Source organism: Rutidosis leptorrhynchoides, chromosome 1 (assembly GCF_046630445.1).
Source record: "Rutidosis leptorrhynchoides isolate AG116_Rl617_1_P2 chromosome 1, CSIRO_AGI_Rlap_v1, whole genome shotgun sequence".
Lineage (NCBI taxonomy): Eukaryota > Viridiplantae > Streptophyta > Magnoliopsida > Asterales > Asteraceae > Rutidosis > Rutidosis leptorrhynchoides.
In genome coordinates, this window is record NC_092333.1 from 567,106,479 (window position 1) to 567,126,106 (window position 19,628).

Consider the following 19,628-nt stretch of genomic DNA (forward strand, 5'->3'; position numbering starts at 1 on the left):
ATTTGCAATCAACGTCCCTCCGAGGGACATTGATTGCAAAATACTGATAACAAAAGATTCATTTCTCTTCAAAATGTGAGTTTTGCAACTTCAAAAAACAAGCCAACTAGGATATATCTAAACTACAAAGACATAACCTAGACCCCACCAAAATCCAGCAAAATCTTACGGCACTTTCCATTTCTCTTTCATCAAACGCACCGGAGCTGAGTCCTTGAACTTCATTGATAACAGCTTCAGTCTCACAGTCGTGAAAATCACTTCATAAAGTCGATCTACGGTCCTCGAGTTCTTTCCAAAGTGTCTATTATTTTGTTCTTGCCAAATAAAATCCACCATCGCTCTATAAACAAGCTTAGACACTATTACTCGCGCACAATTCCTGCCCGAAGATGGGATCAAAATGTCTTGGATAAGCTTCCAATTTGTTTCCCATGATGGCATGCGAAGAGTGCTAGTAAACCTGAAACAAATTTTTGACGAGAAAGAGCAACCAAAACATAAATGATCATAAGTGTCCATTTGAACTTTACACAACGAGCAGCTCAAAGCATTATTCGATTGCAAATTCATCCCTCATAGCTTCAGTTTATCCTGAGTCTTCAATCGTTCACCCAGGAGTAGCCAAACTAAAAAAGCAACAAAATCACGCCACCATATTGTGTCAGAGTATCAACCTATATAAAAACCCGCAATTAAATGACTGAAACAAATATAACATAATTAAGAATCACAACTGATTAAATAGCTATATCCATACCTTGTTGGAATAACAACAAAATCGTCAACCAGGGTTACGCGAGGTCCTTGAAGTTTTAATCACAGCTCGACGATCGCAGCATTGAATCATCATGGGTTTGATTTAGGGCTTTAGTTGAAGATGATGCTGCGTAAAATTGAGATTAGGGTTTAAGAGTTTCACGGATTGTAAAATGGGAATTAGACTTATGAAACACATTTGACTGGGTTTAAAAGGAGTCTTAAATTACGAAACAGGACATCACGTGGTAAGCGCGTGATGTTGCTTAACTGGATAACGTTCGTTGTTCGTTATCTCGTGAGACTATCTGTGATGAGTTTGAAAACCACATACAATATCTTTGATTGAAAAAAACATAAGGACTATCCTTGATATTTGAGACAAACCATATAGACTATCTTTAATATTTTGTCGTAGAGTTTTAATAACTATAACCACAATCATGTTATAAATTTTTTAGCATTGGTATTTAAGTACTAGTCATCAATTCAGTCAATTCAAAGATATATATGCAATATGCACTTTTGATTTTTTAGATTAAACTCTTATCTTCAGCGTTAAGTTAAATTTTCATGCAGATTAATTAAAGTTTAAATATTAATTAATTGAACAAAACTACAAACGACTTAAATCACTTAATTAATCAAGTGGGCAGTTTAGATCTCTATCGGTGATATTCAATTAATATTCATCCATCCATTCATCTTAGAATACTTCTATAGCACGAGTCTCAATTTCAAACCCTTTTTTTTTTTACATCTATAATTCTGTGATATCCATTTGTGTAATTAACAACAACAACAACAACAAAACCCAATACCACATAAGTAGTGTATGAGGAGGTGAGATGTAGACAATCCTTCCCTTAACCGAGAATAAAGACAAGTCATTTCTCCACCCAGAGTGAAACACTCTCAAGAGTAGAGAAAGTCATCTCTCTCTTTATTTGACGAATAAAGAGATTGCTTCCGAGAGGACCTCCGGCCAAAAAAGTTTTAAAAATAGTAATAATAATAATAATAATAATAATAGGCGCCATGAAAATAGTAAAATCAAATTTCCAAGAGTTTTAAATCCTATATATATATATAATATATAATTTAATTTCGTGTAGGTAACACTTGTTGAAAAAAACTCGTGTATCTACATTCGATATTCGATATATAACACGTATACAAAAAAACACTTCCAATTTTCTTTACCTTCTTTCCTCATCACAGTCCTAATTTTACCATAAACTCATCTTATACTTTTAGTCCGAAAAATTGGATCTTTAAGTTAACCCTTTTCAGATTAACTGATTTCATCATATGGGTCAGTTTCTTTTGGTCAATTTTGACTGAAAGATCTTGAGAAATCTCGTCAAGTTTACATTTTTATTATTGGGTTTGTTAGGAAAACATATTTGCTTAACTTTCCTGATCTGGGTCATATTCTTTTGGTCAAGTTTGACTAAAAGGAAGAAATTATGAAGTTAGGGTTTATATTTTGTGTTTGGTTTTTGTTTATGTGTGATTCATGTTTAGGTAGATTTGTGGTGGAAAAGAATAGCTTGAGGGTGACTTCACCTGATAATTTGAAAGATACATATGAATGTGCAATTGGTAATTTTGGTGTTCCTCAATATGGTGGAACATTAACTGGCTCTGTTCGATATCCGAAATCGAATCAAAAGGCATGTCGAACTTTTGATGATTCATTGAAATCAGAACATGCTGGTGGTCTTCCAGTTTTTGCACTTCTTGATCGTGGTGGTAATGCTTTGTTCCTATTATTTTGTTAATTGTTACTGATTTTAGATTGAATATGGTCTGTAGTGAGCTTTATCTAATTATAGAGTATATGGTTATGGTTATATGTTGCTATTAAAAGGTTTCTTGCTTAAAGGGTTACTATATTTGGATAATCTAAAGATGGTTCAAAACATATAAAATTGGCATGTAATTGCATATGTAGTTTTAGCATAATTGTTAGGAGTGTTTGGATGCTTGTTTAAACAAACTTTATTGGTATTTGATAGGAACGATTTGTCCCACAATGCTCATTCTTGCTAGGTGTGGTGTTTATTGAAGTTTACTTTCTACGTTTTCATAAGAACGATTTGTTTGCGGTTGAATTGGCAGATTGTTATTTCACATTAAAGGCATGGAATGCACAAAAGGCTGGAGCTGCAGCTATACTTGTTGCAGACGATCGATCTGAGCCGTTGATCACCATGGATATGCCCGAAGAGGAAAACGCACGTGCCGATTACTTACAAAATATAACCATCCCTTCGGCTCTCATCAGCAAATCACTCGGGGATTCAATTAAAAAAGCCTTAACAAAGGGTGATATGGTAAATATAAAACTTGATTGGACAGAAGCTCTCCCTCATCCCGATGAGCGCGTAGAGTACGAGTTTTGGACAAATAGTAACGACGAGTGTGGGCCCAAGTGTGACAGTCAAATAAATTTTGTTAAAGACTTTAAAGGTGCGGCTCAAATACTCGAGAAAAAAGGGTACACTCAGTTTACGCCACATTATATCACTTGGTATTGCCCAGAGGCTTTTACGTTGAGTAAACAGTGCAAATCGCAATGTATTAACCATGGAAGATATTGTGCTCCTGATCCTGAGCAAGATTTTACGAAAGGTTATGATGGTAAGGATGTTGTTGTTCAAAATTTACGACAGGCTTGTTTCTATAAAGTGACGAATGAGACTGGGAAACCTTGGCTTTGGTGGGATTATGTGACGGATTTTTCTATTCGTTGCCCGATGAAAGATCAGAAGTACACAAAAGAGTGTGCAGATGAAGTTATCAAGTCACTTGGTGAGTCTTATTTTTAGATTTATGATATGGCTATGTGTAATGAATGGCTAACATTAATATGTGTGTTAGAGGTGGCATCACAGACGGGACGGTTGTATCGGGTCGGAATGGGTAATTGTGTAGAACAGGTCGTACTGGGTTGGGTTGGTTTGGACAGATCTTTTCCTCTCTTCTCTGGATTTCAATAAATTGCTAAAAACATTATAGTGATGATCTTAATTTTGAATAAAAAGGTTTATGAGGTTCTATGTATATGAATCCAGTGGCGATTCTAGGATCAGAATTCAATGGGGTCCCCGAATTTTTTTTCCAGTACTAATTATATTATATTAAATACTATTTTAGTGGTTGTTTACCTTAAAAAAAATTAGAAATTCGAAAAATATACGAGGTCCGAGTAGTTGCATTTAGTGGTGTCCTATACAATTCAAAGAAAAACTATAAATGCGAAATATATATGGGGTTCTACACTTAAATTTAGTGGTGTCATATAAAATTTTCAGGGTATTTTCTACTAAAATTTTTTGAACTAGTGGTGTCCAGTGACCCCACGGAAAACAATGTACATTCGCCACTGTATGAATCCATTTTGGAAAACTTTCATCTGTTTGACATGTTCAACCTGATTATTATTTTTTAATTATAATTTTGTTATAACCCATTTGACCTGTTTTAGACAAAATACAACCCGAATTGTTTCATTTTACCAATAAATGGGTCGAATAGACTAATACGCTTTGTAAGTATGTCTATTTTGGACAGAATGCCTAGTCCAAGTCCAGTGCTTATTTTTGCATCAATGTTTCCCAAAATTTGCCAATCTTAAAGGCAAACATTGGTTAGGTATTTTATAATAAGGTTTGTTAGGTTGCACTTAGAAATCAAGTGCAATAATCAGATCACGCTGTTACTCCACTAATATCATATAAGATTACATTTTACATAAGATAATTTGAAGCTAACAGAAAGTAGTAATAACTAATACGCATGTGCTAACACGTGGCTTTTTTGTTAAACTAAAGCAGAAAATAGTATGGGTTAATAGACAGATAGGCTAATATATGTTACGGTCTTACGGATATGTTCAAGTGTTCAACTAGTTACTGGACGATTAATATGTTTGTTTGAGTCACTTAACTTATTATTATACGTAGATCAGTTCACTTAACTTATGAATTTAGGTAGGTTAGTTAGGTATAAAGATTATGAAGGCAAATCATGTTACTTAACTTATGATTTTAGTTCAATAATTCAATCGTTATCATTATAAAAATTAAAAATGCATATTTATGCTATTTAACTTATGAACTTACTGTAGTTCAGTAATCCAATTGCACAATATTGGTAATTTACTTGAACATTTTTGTGAAGATGAGTGACCCATCTGTAAATTATTCCAAATATTATCAAGCATGTACCAACGGTTGACCAGTTCAAATATTAAACTAATATTCGTCTTTGTATTCTCATTCTCAGGTGTTGATCTAAAGAAAATAGATGAATGTGTGGGTGATACAGAAGCAGATGTCGATAACTCCGTCCTTAAGGCTGAACAAGAAGCACAGGTATCTATATTCGTCTCTATTATTACAATTTACAAATCTCTAGTAAAATTAACAATATATATTACGGTTCAATTTGTTATTGCAACGTTAGGTGATGGTTTTGTATTTGTGCAGATTGGCAAGGGTTCGCGCGGGGATGTTACAATACTGCCGACTCTCGTGATAAATAACAGACAATATAGGGGTATGTAGTCAAGAACCGAAAGTATTCTCGTGATTAATAACTAGACGAATACCCGTTTTCATAATATATTCTGCAAACTTTTATATCATTTTAGGTAAGCTTGCAAAACAAGCAGTTCTGAAGGCGATTTGTTCAGGATTCGAGGAAACAACTGAGCCAGCCATATGTTTGAGTGATGGTTAGTACCCTCGCTTTTTGTTTGTTGGTACTTCAACTAATTATGCAAGTCAAATTGAACCTAAATCCCAATATCTAATTTTTTGCAATATACTTTCAAAATGATGGAGTTATGGTTAGTATCCTAGCCTTTTGTTTCGTGTTATATGTTTATTATGAAATTAAGTGGCCTGTTACATGGTTAAGGGTTTCACTGGTAAATTTGTCGTTATGCGCTTACAATTATGGGTTATTGAAAGTTGATTTTGAGGGCACATTCCGTAACTAGTTTTCAAATCAAATGTTTCTAAAATATGTATGTTGCGAAAAATGTATTTGACTAATAACTGGTTTCATTCTCACGTTGTAATTAACTGAAAAGTGAGGCTGGAAAACTAGTAGGGGATTATAATCATTGATATTTGTTGTACCTAGTGTGTATTAATTTATCTTGATTAATGTTAATTTTTTTTATAGAAATACAAACAAACGAGTGTCTAGAAAACAACGGTGGCTGCTGGATGGACAAAGCTGCTAATATTACAGCATGCAGGGTACTATTACGTAAACATTTATTACCTTTATATGCTCGGCTTTCAAGTTGAGTTTTGTTCTTATGTGACGGGTTTATCTTTTGGGTGTTATAGGATACATTCCGGGGGAGAGTTTGTGAATGCCCGATTGTGCAGGGTGTAAAATTCGCTGGTGATGGTTATAAACACTGTGAAGGTATTTTATTTTATTTTATTTATTTTTTGAAGCCATATGACTTGTACCAATTAGAGTTGGAGTTTTTACATGATTTTGTATGTTGCAGCTTCAGGAGCATTACGCTGTGAAGTTAACAATGGAGGTTGTTGGAAAAGCACCCAGCAGGGCAGGACCTACTCTGCTTGTATCGTTAGTCCTCTCTCTCTCTCTCTCTCTCTCTCTCTCTCTCTCTCTCTCTCTCTCTCTCTCTCTCTCTCCCCACACACACACACACACATATATATATATATGTGTATGTATAAATTAACCGGTTATTCATTTATTTTTTACGGATAAAATTGGGCGGGGTCAGATTGGACTGACCTGCAAACACCGATTTTCTTCAATTTTATTGATCTGTAAATTATTATTGTATTAGCCTTTACTACGTTATTAATCTATATAGTTGAATAATTATGACTTTAAAGATTTTATGTATTAAAACTATATTTTGGGTGACTTTATACCATAGCTGGTATTTTTATTCGACTCGTTCGATGAGACGGCAGCTCAAGCCTATTCATATCTAACTTGGTTGAAATCGCCAGCTGCCGTCAAATGTTAAATACTTTTAACATAGATCTTTACTCTGTTTTTGTTATTGTATGTCCTCAAACTGCTTTGTTCACTATTATAATGTCTTGTAGGATGACCATACGAAAGGTTGCAAGTGTCCACCAGGCTTCAAAGGAGATGGGGTTAACAGTTGTGAAGGTCTTATTTCTCACCCCGTGCGTGTGTGTGTATTCAGGAAGATTTATGTATTGGGTGTTACACATACTCTTTATGTCGTTATCAAGAGTCACACTCGCTAAATATATTCTGATCTTCGTGCGTATATTTCAGATGTTGATGAATGCAAAGAGAAGACAGCATGTCAGTGTCCGGAGTGCAAATGCAAGGATACATGGGGTAGTTACGAGTGTACCTGCGCTGGTAATTTGCTCTACATGAGAGAACATGACACTTGTATAAGTGAGTCCACCTCATATTCTAGCCTATTCAATATTGTAATTTGCAATATATATGATGTTTGTTTGTTTGTTGTACCCATATGAACTTGTTATATCTCATGGAATTTATAGGCAAGGACGGTAAATCGGAAGTTAGTTGGGGATTTGTGTGGGTCATCATTCTTGGTTTGACCGCTGCTGGAGCTGCAGGATATGCATTCTATAAGTACAGGGTCCGGGTAAGCAATCGTTCCTTCACATTTGGATATATTTGGTTACAACAACAACAACAAAACTCAATACCAACTGAGTGATGTATGGGGAGGTTGGATGTAGACAATCCTTCCCCTACCCGAGAATAAAAACAAGTCATTTCTCCACCAAGCAAAGTAGAGAAAGTCATCCCTCTCTTTATTCGGCGGATAAAGAGATTGCTTCCGAGTGGACCTCCGGCCAAAAAATAGGAAATTTTTATTTTAAATAAAAAAATAGTAAAATAAAATTAAGACGCCATGAAAATGGTAGAATTAGATTTTCATGGGTTTAAAAGTTTGCCTGAAAAACAATTTAGGCTCTAAGCGGCAGTCAAGACGCCACTTAATCGACGCTTGGTGTTGCCTCAATAAATAGAGCCAAAGGACCTTGTAAACAGAACTCGAAAGGCATCCCCGGTGGTAGTTGTTGCGCGAGCAAAGAGCCAACCACCCGTAACAAAACCAAACACCACTATGCATCTTTACGGTAGACATCCCCGAAGACACAGCCAGAAGAATACCAATCAAACAGTAAATCCTCAGCCATAATGACCCCAAGATGCACCGAACGATACGAGACACACAAAACACACACACCCACACCCACCACACACACGCACCCACCCATACACACCCTTTTATTTATTAATTTCAGTCAAGTGAGTCAAACTAACTAATTTAGCGAACACGTAGAAATGGGCGGATCCAGTGTAGAGCAATTGGGTTGCCGCCCCGACCGAATTTTTTTTAGTTGTTTATATGTTAAAGTTCGACGTCTTAAGCTTTATACCGGTGTTTAATTTTTTTTAACATTTTGACTCGTCAATAGTTTACCCGATCAAACCAAACCTATTTATTTAACCTTCCAAAACCCATTATTTTTTTTCAAATTTTTGTTTGTGACGAATATAATGTGCAGACGTACATGGATTCCGAGATCCGAGCTATCATGGCGCAGTACATGCCATTGGACAACCAGTCGGAGATTGAAGTCCATGGTGCTACTCGTGGAGGCGTGTAAAGTAAGATGCATTCAATAAGATACAAATTGAGAGATCGGGTTTAAAGATCGACGCCCAAAGTTTATTTAATTAGAGGGTTGTAATTTTCTAGTTTTCAACTTTTGACATGCTTTTGTGTATGTATATGTCAACCTTTTCTTAAGTTCATGATATTTTCAGGATACAGAGTCAACAAAACAAAAGATATATGTGATTGGGGGAACTTATTTAAAGTTAGCATGCTAGAATAAATAACGGTTAACTTTTTGTGGATAATACTAAAGTGATTCAGAATCGAAGTCACTATATTGGTTGGTAGCTTGAATGAGTGTATTTGCTTATAGGTTAGAACTCGTAAACGTTCTAGCTTGAGTTGTTCGTAGGGACTGAAACGTTCATGGGGATGGTTTCATAAAAGGTGTTCTGATTATGAAATACGGAGTAAGAAACATGATCTCTTAGGCCGTTTCATCTAAACTTGGAATTGGTTTCTCAAATTATGTTTGTACGTTTTATATACAATAAATTTACATTTGTTTTGTACGAGTTTCCCAACCAAATGACTAATCATTTGTTCTATTTTCCTGTAGACAAAACTTCAAGGATAAGTTTGTCGATTTCGTCCCTCAACTTTTTCTTAATCAATAATAGCTCTAAAATTTACGCTTCAATCAAGGATAGTCTTTCTCATTCTCATATTTCCATCAAGACTCCGAAAATCAAGACTTCGAAAATCAAGACTCCGAAAGGTAAATCGGTTGTTGGGTAGTTTGGGCTCGTTTTGGTGTATTTTGGGTTGTTTCTCTTTGTTTGGGTTCAGTTTAGGTTAGATTTGAGTTTTTGTATTGCTTGTTGTATCTGATTGTTATAGTGTTCCAGGATCGTTTTAGTGATCCGGTTGCTCAAGGCCCGGGCTTAGTTAGATTTTGCTATTTGTTTAGTGATAGAGATCGTTTACTGTTTCCGAGCCTTGCAGTGCTTTTGGTTCGATTGTATCTTTATTTGTCTTTTTCATCTATTGATAAAAAAAAATGTTTTAATGTTATAGTTATTTCAGCCAAAAATAAAAATAAAAAAATGTGTGGGTTTTTTTTATGTCTTTGATCTTTTTTACCTTTCCCTTGTCTTTTTTTTTAACTTCTTCAACTTTATTATACTCCTTCCATACTAAAACAACATTTTGATTTTTTTTTTTTTTTTTTTTTCAAAAAGCAAATGATATGCACCGTATATATTATACTCACAAAATGTACAATGCATGACCAAAGCTTATTTTATCAAGCAAGCAGTGGTCGAAGAAGAAGACAATGCTAAACCTGATTACATTAGCAAAGCTAAAACATACACGACGTGGGATGCAGAGTTCGCAACCCAGAAAAACTAACTTAGATCAAGATATGTAGCTGGATTCGAAAGCCACACAAGCCAATCTAACTTCCTTTTATTTTACAGGAGGTCCACTCGAACGATTTAACTTGAATTTCATTTAGAGTAACCGCAGTACTCCAACCTCTATTTTGGAAGGTCTTCGTGTTCCGATTCCTCCAAAGTAGATAAGCACACACCCATTCCACGGCTTGCCACACTTTCGAGCCTAATGATGACATCTACATGGAGCTTTTCCTCGAATAGTTTCGTTTATGCCAAGGTTAGAAAAATCACCCAAATTGCACCATTTGAATACACGAGACCAAACATCCAAGGAATGATTACAAAATATCAAAAAGTGCTCCACCGTTTCAAGATCGTCGTCACAAATAGGGCACCTAATACTATGTAAATCAATTCTTGTTTTGTCTAGCTCAACGCGAATGGGGATTCTTTTCTTCAACACTCTCCACACAAACACCTCATTTGGAACAAGATTATTTTTTAATGTTTCGTGCCTTCTGGAGCCTGAAAAGTTTAGCAGTCGACCATCGATAATTGTAGACAATCTCTTGACAGTGAAGGTTCCGTTTAAAGCTAAATCCTGAGTCCACGAGCCCTTTGCTTGGGGATTGAACGAAACTGATGATAGTAGACTTGTGAGACTGTGCAGCTTGGACATCTTACATTCGTATGACCTGGCATTCTCATCCAATACCAGTTAAACAACATTTTCATTTTAATTTTTTTCAACTCAAAATAAATGTTCATTTGTAAAAATAATTAATCAATGAATCAATTTACATTTTTTCCCCTTAAGTAAGTTGACATGGTATCAAAGTGTGTAATACGATCATGAATTGTTGTTAAAATTATGCTCATGTTGGTCCGGTGACAAACCCTACTACGACTTCAAATTTGTGATATTCGTACTTAATTTCTTGGTCAAAATATTGCCATGTTTTAGAAAACTTATTTATTTTAAAATAATGTAATAATATAAATTAAATAATAATGATTAGATTAGGATAGTATGTTCACTTATTTTTTGTCATTAAGTCACTTATCTATATAGTCATATAAAGCTCTAAATTGATGATGTTATCATTAAGCTAATTCCCTTTTAATTTTCATAATGACGATGTCATAATTTTAATATAAAAAATAATTCAAAATCTTTTATAAAAGAAAATACTAATCTCTCTAAATTGTAAAATCTTCTACAGAACACCTAAATTTTAAAGCATATTGTACAACTTTTATATAATATTTGTATTTTAATTATCTAAAAAAAATTAAAAGACATTTATTATTACTAATAATTATTATTATTAAAAATATAAATATAAATACTCAACTTTGAGCGAACTTTATTATTATTATTATTATTATTATTTACTTTTAATATAATAATAATAATAATTATAATTATTATATTATTAATATTTAAATATGGATTCTTTTTACGATATTAATTACGTTACATATGTATGCGAAAAATACATTATTTTATATATTTGTAAAAACGACAAGTTTCTTAGTCAAACGGGTCATTAAAATAAATGAATTTAGCATTTACATTCACTTAATACCTAAAACATGTCATTAAACTTTTTCGTTTAAACAAACTCGTGATTTCACGGGTCATTTAACTAGTATGACATATATGACTATATGGATATTTAAAGAATATACGGAGTAAGGTGTGAAAAAATATTGTTTCTTTTTGTGTTGAATAAAATGACTTAATGATAGTGACTACTTTACCCTTGATATAATAGTTAGTTAATAATTATATTATATTTATTTATTTATTTATTTTTTTATTATTATATTATTATAAAAAATAAAAACCCCAAATCACCTAGTGAGGCAGTTTTGTTGTGCAAATCCAAAAACCCCAAATGTTGTACGCTTATGGTTAGTAGGGTTACGATAAGCGTACTGATGATCGTAATCGCATAACTCCGGTCTCTTAATCCAACCACGATGCTCAGCAATTGAAATCGTTTCTGTCTTAGATTAATCGCAATGTAACAAAAGAACATGAATATAACCGCATATCAGGTATATGTTTATTATGAAGAATACATTATACATTAGAATATGAAACGGCTTACAGTTACGTGATATGCACGAGCTCTCACTAACGGATCGGACAATTTAACCATTCGTTAACGCAAGGACTAAATTGGAACACATTTACGCTATTAAGGATGAAAATTGTAGTTTTTAAAACACATGGATGAAAAAGACAAAAATGAACACACATATGACCAATTTTGTCTAAATCATCTATGTGGGGAGGACATCATTTTTGTGGGTGTCTTAGAAATCCCCAGATATAGATGTGGAGAGCGAATAAGTTCCAAGTAAACAAGCAAAAAAACTGACCGAATAATCCCTTCTAGAAAATTAATCTCAATAAGTTCTTAGTAAATATGCGTTAAGTCCAGCTTCATACATCTCTCTTTTTGATATGAAATTAGCTAATGGACCAATTTCTGTCCATTTATTATACAACATTGAAGTTAGTTGTCTATTCCCAATCTTATGATAAACATGAGGTCTAACCTTATTCCTTAAATAATGAATTTGTTTCCAACCACAACTGTCAGAGCAGATGTATGACTTGCTTTCCTCAAAATGACCCATTGATTCCAAAGTGACTTTTTTCGGGTCAAATCTTCCAAATCTTTTTGACAAGCAGACTTTATTCAAAATGCTTTCAAGATTTTATCCCTAACCCTCCTTGGTCTTTAGGCTTACACACAAATTTCCAAGCTACTTTAGTAGAACCCTGACACCATAGAATACCTCAGTTTTTTTTCTCTCTCTTTATTAAGTAAGATGACCCTAAAAGCCTTACAAAACAATGGTCAAATGTAATAGTAAAGTTTATCGAAAATGTTTTTCAACAACATAAAAATATGTCAGATTTTCAGTTTTTCCAATATAACAATGGGATATTGATTGTTTTGCTCCTCTAAAATTGTCTAAAAGTTCACTTTTTTAGAAAAAAAGGTTACAAGTAGGAAGTATACCCTACCGACCCACAGCATGCAAGATGCAGTGATGCACAGACCACCTTTTTTTTTTTTTTGGCAAAAAAACAATAACTTTATAAAATCTTAATCTCCAAAAAGAGACTAGAAAACCGAGATACAAAATGATCATCACATCACAAGGCTCGAAGACAGAAAACAAGCCTAACCAAAACGAACCTAGACGCTATCTAAACCCGAGCCTTGACGTGGATTAAGCATAACAAAGAAACCAAAAAACATAAAACCGAACTATAGCTAAACCAAACATTAAACCATCAAGAATCCTACTCAAGAGCCCAAGTTTGAAATATTGTTGCCATCATCCGCAATCGCCTTGAACATAATGGTAGATTCGATTCCAACCCCGTCCGAATTCAATCCTCCATTCCTAAACTCGTCAAAAAAGCCAACACCCTCTAACTTTTTAGCTCATGTAAAACGAAAATGAAAGCAGTTTGCAGTTTGTAGCTCATATAAAACGAAAATGAAAGCGAAATGCGGTTTACTAAAATGTTGAATAACAAAATCCCAAATACATTATGTTTATAGCTCAATAAAGAAAACTAGAACAAAATTCTGAACCTATTCTCTCACCAATTACATTAAGACCACAAAACATATGCACCTACTACAGGCATACTCGTTCGATGATGTAACTCTTGCTTGCCAAAAGCAGTTATTCTAACATCACGATGAGCGTATAAGGTGATCTGGGCGATTATTTTCGAATTCCTAACATTAATAATGATAAGATAATAAGTCTTAAAACATGCATGTACGTGCGAGATTTCAATCTGAAGAAGCATACACCAATTTCTGCATCCAAGTCATCACACAAAAGGCCACAACTACAAACCTGGATTGTATACATGTAGTTAGAAACTGTAAGTTGTGGAGTATACCGAAATTGTTTCACACCGTTTCAGAAAGGACTTTAGATATTTGTAAATTAATAAACGCAGACCAAACACAATATGGATATTATATATATATATATATATATATATATATATATATATATATATATATATATATATATATATATATATATATATATATATATAAAAGAGACCAACTTTGAGGCAACTAAGAGAATGTAGTATAAAAATTTGCCAGTTAAGGTCAAGAGCAATACACCTAAATTCACTTATTTTATCAAGCTTTAAATAGGCTCAACGACATATTTGTTGGCAACACGAAAAGAAAAAAAGAAAGAAGTTAAACTTAAACGCAGTGTTGTAAAAGTCGGCCGACTTGGCCGACGAGTCGGCCGATGCGTCGTTTTTTTGGGTTCTCCGTCCCGTTTTTTCTGAAAACGCCTCAAAAGGCGGTCAAAGCTAAAAATTCGGTCAAAGTCTGTCAAAGACGGTCAAAGTTGGTCAAAACGGTCAAAATCAGTCAAATTTTCGTCAAGATGTGATATGTTTCTAAAATTAGGGTTTGTTTTCATTTTTTGGGCCGCCATTTTCTCTGTGTCCTTACTGATTATGTACTCAGTAACATTAATTGAGTTTGAAGTTTGATTGTATTTAAATTCAAGTTCTTATTTAAGAAATTTATGGTACAGAATCAACTATTTTATACATATATAAATATATATTCAAGAAATTATTAATAAAGTCAACGTTGGTCAACGACCGATGCGTCACCGACGCGTCCCCGACTCGGTCGACGCGTCCTTTTTAGGTCTCGACCGATGCATCCCCGACTCACGACTTTTACAACCTTGCTTAAACGACACACGAACATTCGACATATCTAGAGATGGAACAAGTTATTCATTATATAAGATACACATGTGTACCAAAATAAATTCATACACTAAAGATCAAAATGCTAAATTTATAAGATATATATGTGGCTTAGAATTAAAAATCAATATATGATCGAGTTTAGAAAAAGAAATTGAAATGTACCCACCAATTAATAAATATGTCCAACTACATCATATGGGCAATTGGACAGCAAGAAATTTTTTAACTTTTTTTATGCGGAAAAACGGGAATTTAAATTAAAAAGATCCGAAGATCTAAATTGAACAGCTAGAGATTTAACTGAGAGGGTAAACATTTTTAATATTTATCATCCTCAATAAATCTGAGGAGACAAATTTTTTGAAAAGTTACTAATTCCCTTATAAAAATTCATTATTTATGATTTGATATTAACTACATGTCACAGAAAACCTTTTCAATGGATAGTTACAAATTGCAGTTAAAAAACATGGATACAGATCAACTACCAACCTTAAACATAGACCTAACTTTCTGTCTCGGTCTCAAAACTTGATCCTCCTGTTGATTTTCCACCAGAGTATGCGATTCTATAGACATAGAATGCCAGTGCTGCACCACTGCATGTTGAAAACGAAAAAAACAAATAAAGTAATTTTAAATAAAGTAATTTTAATTTTAATGTAACAATATTTCCAACACGAATCACTAAAGTCCAAGATCAGATGCTAATTAAGACATTTTAACAGAAGAAGGATTAATCGACATGACAATAAATCGGTAACACACATCAGGTGTCATTACGGGTAGTCTTAGATAACACCCTCTGGATCCCATCACTTACTTTCTTACCTATCACAATGTTGTGTCATTTAAAACATTTTATACTAGTTCGATTGTGACAGTTGAAAAAGAACTGAAGAAAATTAATAAAAAAATGTAAAAGCATATATTTGTCTTATGGTTTGGCTGAATCCATATTAACACTATAACTCCTTTCATAACCAGTGCTTAGCTAAGGTAACATAATTTCAACCGAGTAAAATGTCTTTATATACACGAGATTAAGCATCTAGTTTAGTACTTAACTTTCCGAAGAAATTAGCAAAAACAACTTGCTATTTGCTAAACTACGAAACCATAACATACAATGCTTTAAAGCTATACATGAGAGAAATATTTCAAACCTGATTATAACTGCAATATATCTGGTGAGTGCCGGCCTCTGTAGAGAATGGGAACGGAACATATGTTAGTGTCATGAAAATTACAGTTCACACATATAAGAGCATATATATATTTATAAGGAGAGATATTTATAAATACAAATATTCATTAAGGTCATTGCCATTCTTACCGTGAACACAAGGCGTAAATCCCTCAAAAACAATATTGTAGCAATGACTGCAAAATCCACAGTTTTTCATCAAATCCATACAAGTAAAAAAACAATCATTATGGTTCAAAAGATTATAAACATGCTACAAAGGATGCAATCTGCATCTTTAGCTGCAGATCCAACCAAAACGTTTAACACACACTAGTTGTTCTTAAGACTTCAGACACCAAAAGTCAGAAGACAGGTGATTATTAATTAAAAAATATTAAGCATCAAACATGGGTTCTTTCGAATTATAAAACATGTAGAGAACTGGCCATCAGCTCCCTATTATTATAACAAATCGCTGATGGCTTATAAAGAGCAAACAATATGAAGACCACTTAGCAATTAGTTTTAATATCAGATCACATATATTGCTGTTTTGAAACAACAGATAACACACGAGCACATACGAGTTGGATACAATCAAAACGTAGTTATTATGAAACCGACCTGACTGGCCTTTCAAAGCAACCGATGTAGACTCCCCTTTTTTCCATGATCTTAGACTATAAACAGCTAACGCCAGTAGAGTTCCACCGAGAATAACACCAAATCTAATAGCCGAAATGCTTCCAGTGATCATGAACGAAAGAAAACCACTTAAAGTAAGCAGCCCACCTGATAACATAATAACACACATCAAGATGTACATATCACATCAAGAAACTGTCAACCATTCTGAACGATAAACACCGATACATGACGTGAAAACTTTACCGTATGGGATACCAACGTAAAAGTCGAGTACTTGTGATACATCTTTCACGTCATCGGTTGAAGAAGCAAATGTTTCAACGATATCTTTCACTGGTTCGGGTGAGTTTTCGGCGGCTGCAGACAAATACACTTTACCTTCTTCGCTAAGTTCCTTAGCAATCACACTCAAATCCTCACTTGCTTTATCAGCTTGGATCTTCAATCGCTCAGATGTCTCCTTCAGTACCACTAAAGTTTTCTTTAAATACTCTTCATAAGCTTCTTGAGAAATATTCAGCATTTTGAATGCTTGTTCTTTATAAGAAGCCAAAGTTTGTTTCCAGGCTTCTTCAGATTCTTCAGCCTTATCTTTCAACTTACTTGCTTCCTCTTCTATTTCAATATCTGAGGGCGTCTAATAATGCAAACAGAAAGCATCAATAGTCATTACCCTTATCCTTAATGGGCCTAAGACTAGTTAAACATGTAAGATATTCATCCACACATACAAGAACCAACTTTAACTATAATAATATATTCTAAAACTGCTACTTCTGCCTACCCTGGGTACTTAGTTAACTTATTTAAAAATGCCATTATGCCACATCACATATTCACCCGTAGTTGTACATCTTTATATTTTACAATCTTGAGATAATATCAAAGAAAGGTAGGGAATTTTACAAAATTTGATAATCTGGGGTACAAAAATAATTCATACACTTGTAAAAGATGGATGCTCACTTTTGGACATATTCAAGTACAACAACAACAGCAACAATACTCAATCCCCCGAATGTTATGGGGAGGTGAGATGCAAAAGTAAAAGGGAAGTCGTTTCGATACAATGAAAAGTTCAAGTGTTGAACAAATTTCAGTACCCAAATACAACAATTCAATTCGACAAACTTTCCCTATGATTATATAAATTTTCACTCCCTTATAAGAGGGACACCTTTTAGTACACCATATTGTCAAAGTTTGGATCTTTGATTACTTTTCTTAGCAATTTCTGCAACTTTCTTCAATGTTTCGTTCCTATCTACGTTTCAATCAAATCCAAATTAAAAATTGCAGAACCACATTCCCAAATACAAAACCATTTCAAAAAACCAAAATCTAGCACTTCAAACTAGTATCAGACCTACCACATTGTAAATCCAATCTTACTTAAAATTTAAAACCATCATGAAGTTACCTCTACTGTCAGCATTATATAATTTCAACACTTTCATTTTCTAATTGAACAACTATTACTACAGTATATAATAATTGCTAATATTAAGATATAAAGACAGCAACTTTGCCTTCAAAATATAAAATATTCAGAGTACATTAAATTAACAAACTTTTAACCAGAATTCAACTAACCGAATCCTCGTGAGATGCTGCAAAGGAAAAAATAGACCGGTTACGGTAACCCGAACCGGAAACAAATAAATTGGGGCGAAGTCCTTTCGGATAACCAGCAGCAGATACCGAAAGTGTGAGTAAACCGGAGTTCCGACTCCGGATAATAGACCCGACCCGACACACCGACTCAATTGAAGCTCGCTTTAAACATAGGTCGTTAGGGTTAGGGTTTGTTATTGTAATTGTATTAATTGCGCTACTACTCATGTTTACTGATAGGGTTTTGTTTTGTTATTTGGGGATTTAAGTGATTAGGGGTGGTGCTAAAATGAGCGTGGTGGGTAACGGCGGGATAGATGTAGACGCGAAGGGAACAATGAAGTGTATGAAGTTGTTGAAGAAGGATAATAGGGTGGAAGATGCTAAAGTGAGCCGAGTGGGTTAAGGAAAAGTTTCAATTTGTTGACACGTAATGAATATTTTAAGAAGTGCGAGAGTGGGGTCGACTGGATCTTGTACGATGTGCTTCTTCTTTTTTCGGCGAAAAACATTATTCCATCCGTCCCAAATCTATTGTCCATTATTCTATTTTGGGATGTTCCAAATTAATTGTTCAGATTCTTTTTCAACCAATCAAAAAAGGTTAATCTAGAGAGAGAAAAAAAGTTAATCTAGAGAGAGAAGATATATTATTGGTGGAGAATGAAGTTAGTAGGATTTCATAAAACTGCGTGTTTTTTATCTATGGACAATAGATTTGGGACGGAGGGAGTACTATCTTAAATAATGATAATACGAAATTTCATTACACACTTTAGGTTGGTGTCTTGTCTTGGATTGTTAATGGTTTATTTGTTTTTGTTCGGTCACTTTAGAGCGTCCTTTCACTTTTGTGTTTACTTCTTCTTCGGTTTGTTATTCGATCGACTTTGTTTGTCTTTAGACAACTTTATTAGTTGTTTAGGATTTGTATAGTTTTAGTTGCGAAGCCAATCAAGTTTTCTTTATATTGTAAGTTCGGTTTTTCATCGATTGATGAAAGTCTTTGAGCAATACGAAATACGGAGTATAAGCTTTTATTTTTATTTTTTTATGAAAATTGATATAATTTGAAGCCTAAAAACATACAGACATGGGAAAGAGAAAAAAAAACTTCAACAAACCTAAAACTAACAGGTCAAAATCAACAAATCCGAGCGGGCCTAAAAATATAGCACCGACACAGAATGCGGCTTAATTAATCCAAAGTTAACATTCTTTTCGAATTGAGAGCTATTCATGGCCCTCTAATAAACATTACATATAGAGTGACCTGCGTGAACTTCTTCAATCTGTGATTGAGAACCATGCAAGCTAGTAGCCTTCACGTTAGTGATAGTGCTTCAAATGAACATATATTTAGGCACAATATCCTTCCAATATGTAAAGCTTTTAGTTGTAATTGTTCTATTTTTATGTAATATTCGTTTAAATAAATAAGTGCGAATACAAAAGAAGAAAGCGACGATTTGAAGACGCAAATGATCAAAAAGCTAAAAAGTACAAAGTACAATCCAAGTGGTTCGAATTATTGATGAGAAACGTCTAAAAAATTACAAGAGTACAAGT

At 33.9% G+C, this 19,628-nt stretch overlaps 2 protein-coding genes across 2 annotated transcripts; one reads left to right on the forward strand and one right to left on the reverse strand.

Annotated features, from left to right (window-relative positions):
* Positions 1 to 1,989: 1,989 nt before the first annotated feature.
* LOC139881612 (vacuolar-sorting receptor 1-like) lies at positions 1,990 to 8,621 on the forward strand. Its single transcript, XM_071866060.1, has 12 exons — positions 1,990 to 2,514; positions 2,884 to 3,576; positions 5,053 to 5,141; positions 5,256 to 5,325; positions 5,420 to 5,503; positions 5,959 to 6,035; positions 6,129 to 6,210; positions 6,299 to 6,381; positions 6,879 to 6,945; positions 7,078 to 7,206; positions 7,317 to 7,423; positions 8,358 to 8,621. The coding sequence occupies exons 1-12, from the start codon at positions 2,229 to 2,231 to the stop codon at positions 8,457 to 8,459; spliced, it is 1,869 nt and encodes a 622-aa protein (XP_071722161.1). The 5' UTR covers positions 1,990 to 2,228; the 3' UTR covers positions 8,460 to 8,621.
* A 4,521-nt stretch (positions 8,622 to 13,142) lies between these two features.
* LOC139881617 (protein FATTY ACID EXPORT 3, chloroplastic) lies at positions 13,143 to 18,449 on the reverse strand. The gene is made up of 7 exons (XM_071866066.1): positions 18,039 to 18,449; positions 16,689 to 17,082; positions 16,422 to 16,589; positions 15,945 to 15,991; positions 15,775 to 15,812; positions 15,101 to 15,207; positions 13,143 to 13,710 (listed from the first exon to the last, which is right to left on the reverse strand). Exons 1-6 carry the CDS (start codon positions 18,285 to 18,287, stop codon positions 15,114 to 15,116), a joined length of 990 nt encoding a protein of 329 aa, XP_071722167.1. The 5' UTR covers positions 18,288 to 18,449; the 3' UTR covers positions 13,143 to 13,710; positions 15,101 to 15,113.
* Positions 18,450 to 19,628: the final 1,179 nt, after the last annotated feature.

Coding starts and splice junctions, on each gene's coding strand:
- LOC139881612 (XM_071866060.1), top strand. CDS start 2,229: ATGAAGTTAGGGTTTATATTTTGTGTTTGGTTTTTGTTTATGTGTGAT. Junction 5,504..5,958: donor AGCCATATGTTTGAGTGATG/GTTAGTACCCTC, acceptor TTTTTTTTATAG/AAATACAAACAAACGAGTGT. Junction 6,946..7,077: donor TGGGGTTAACAGTTGTGAAG/GTCTTATTTCTC, acceptor CGTATATTTCAG/ATGTTGATGAATGCAAAGAG.
- LOC139881617 (XM_071866066.1), bottom strand. CDS start 18,287: ATGAGTAGTAGCGCAATTAATACAATTACAATAACAAACCCTAACCCT. Junction 17,083..18,038: donor CAGCATCTCACGAGGATTCG/GTTAGTTGAATT, acceptor TTGCATTATTAG/ACGCCCTCAGATATTGAAAT. Junction 15,208..15,774: donor TATATTGCAGTTATAATCAG/GTTTGAAATATT, acceptor TTCAACATGCAG/TGGTGCAGCACTGGCATTCT.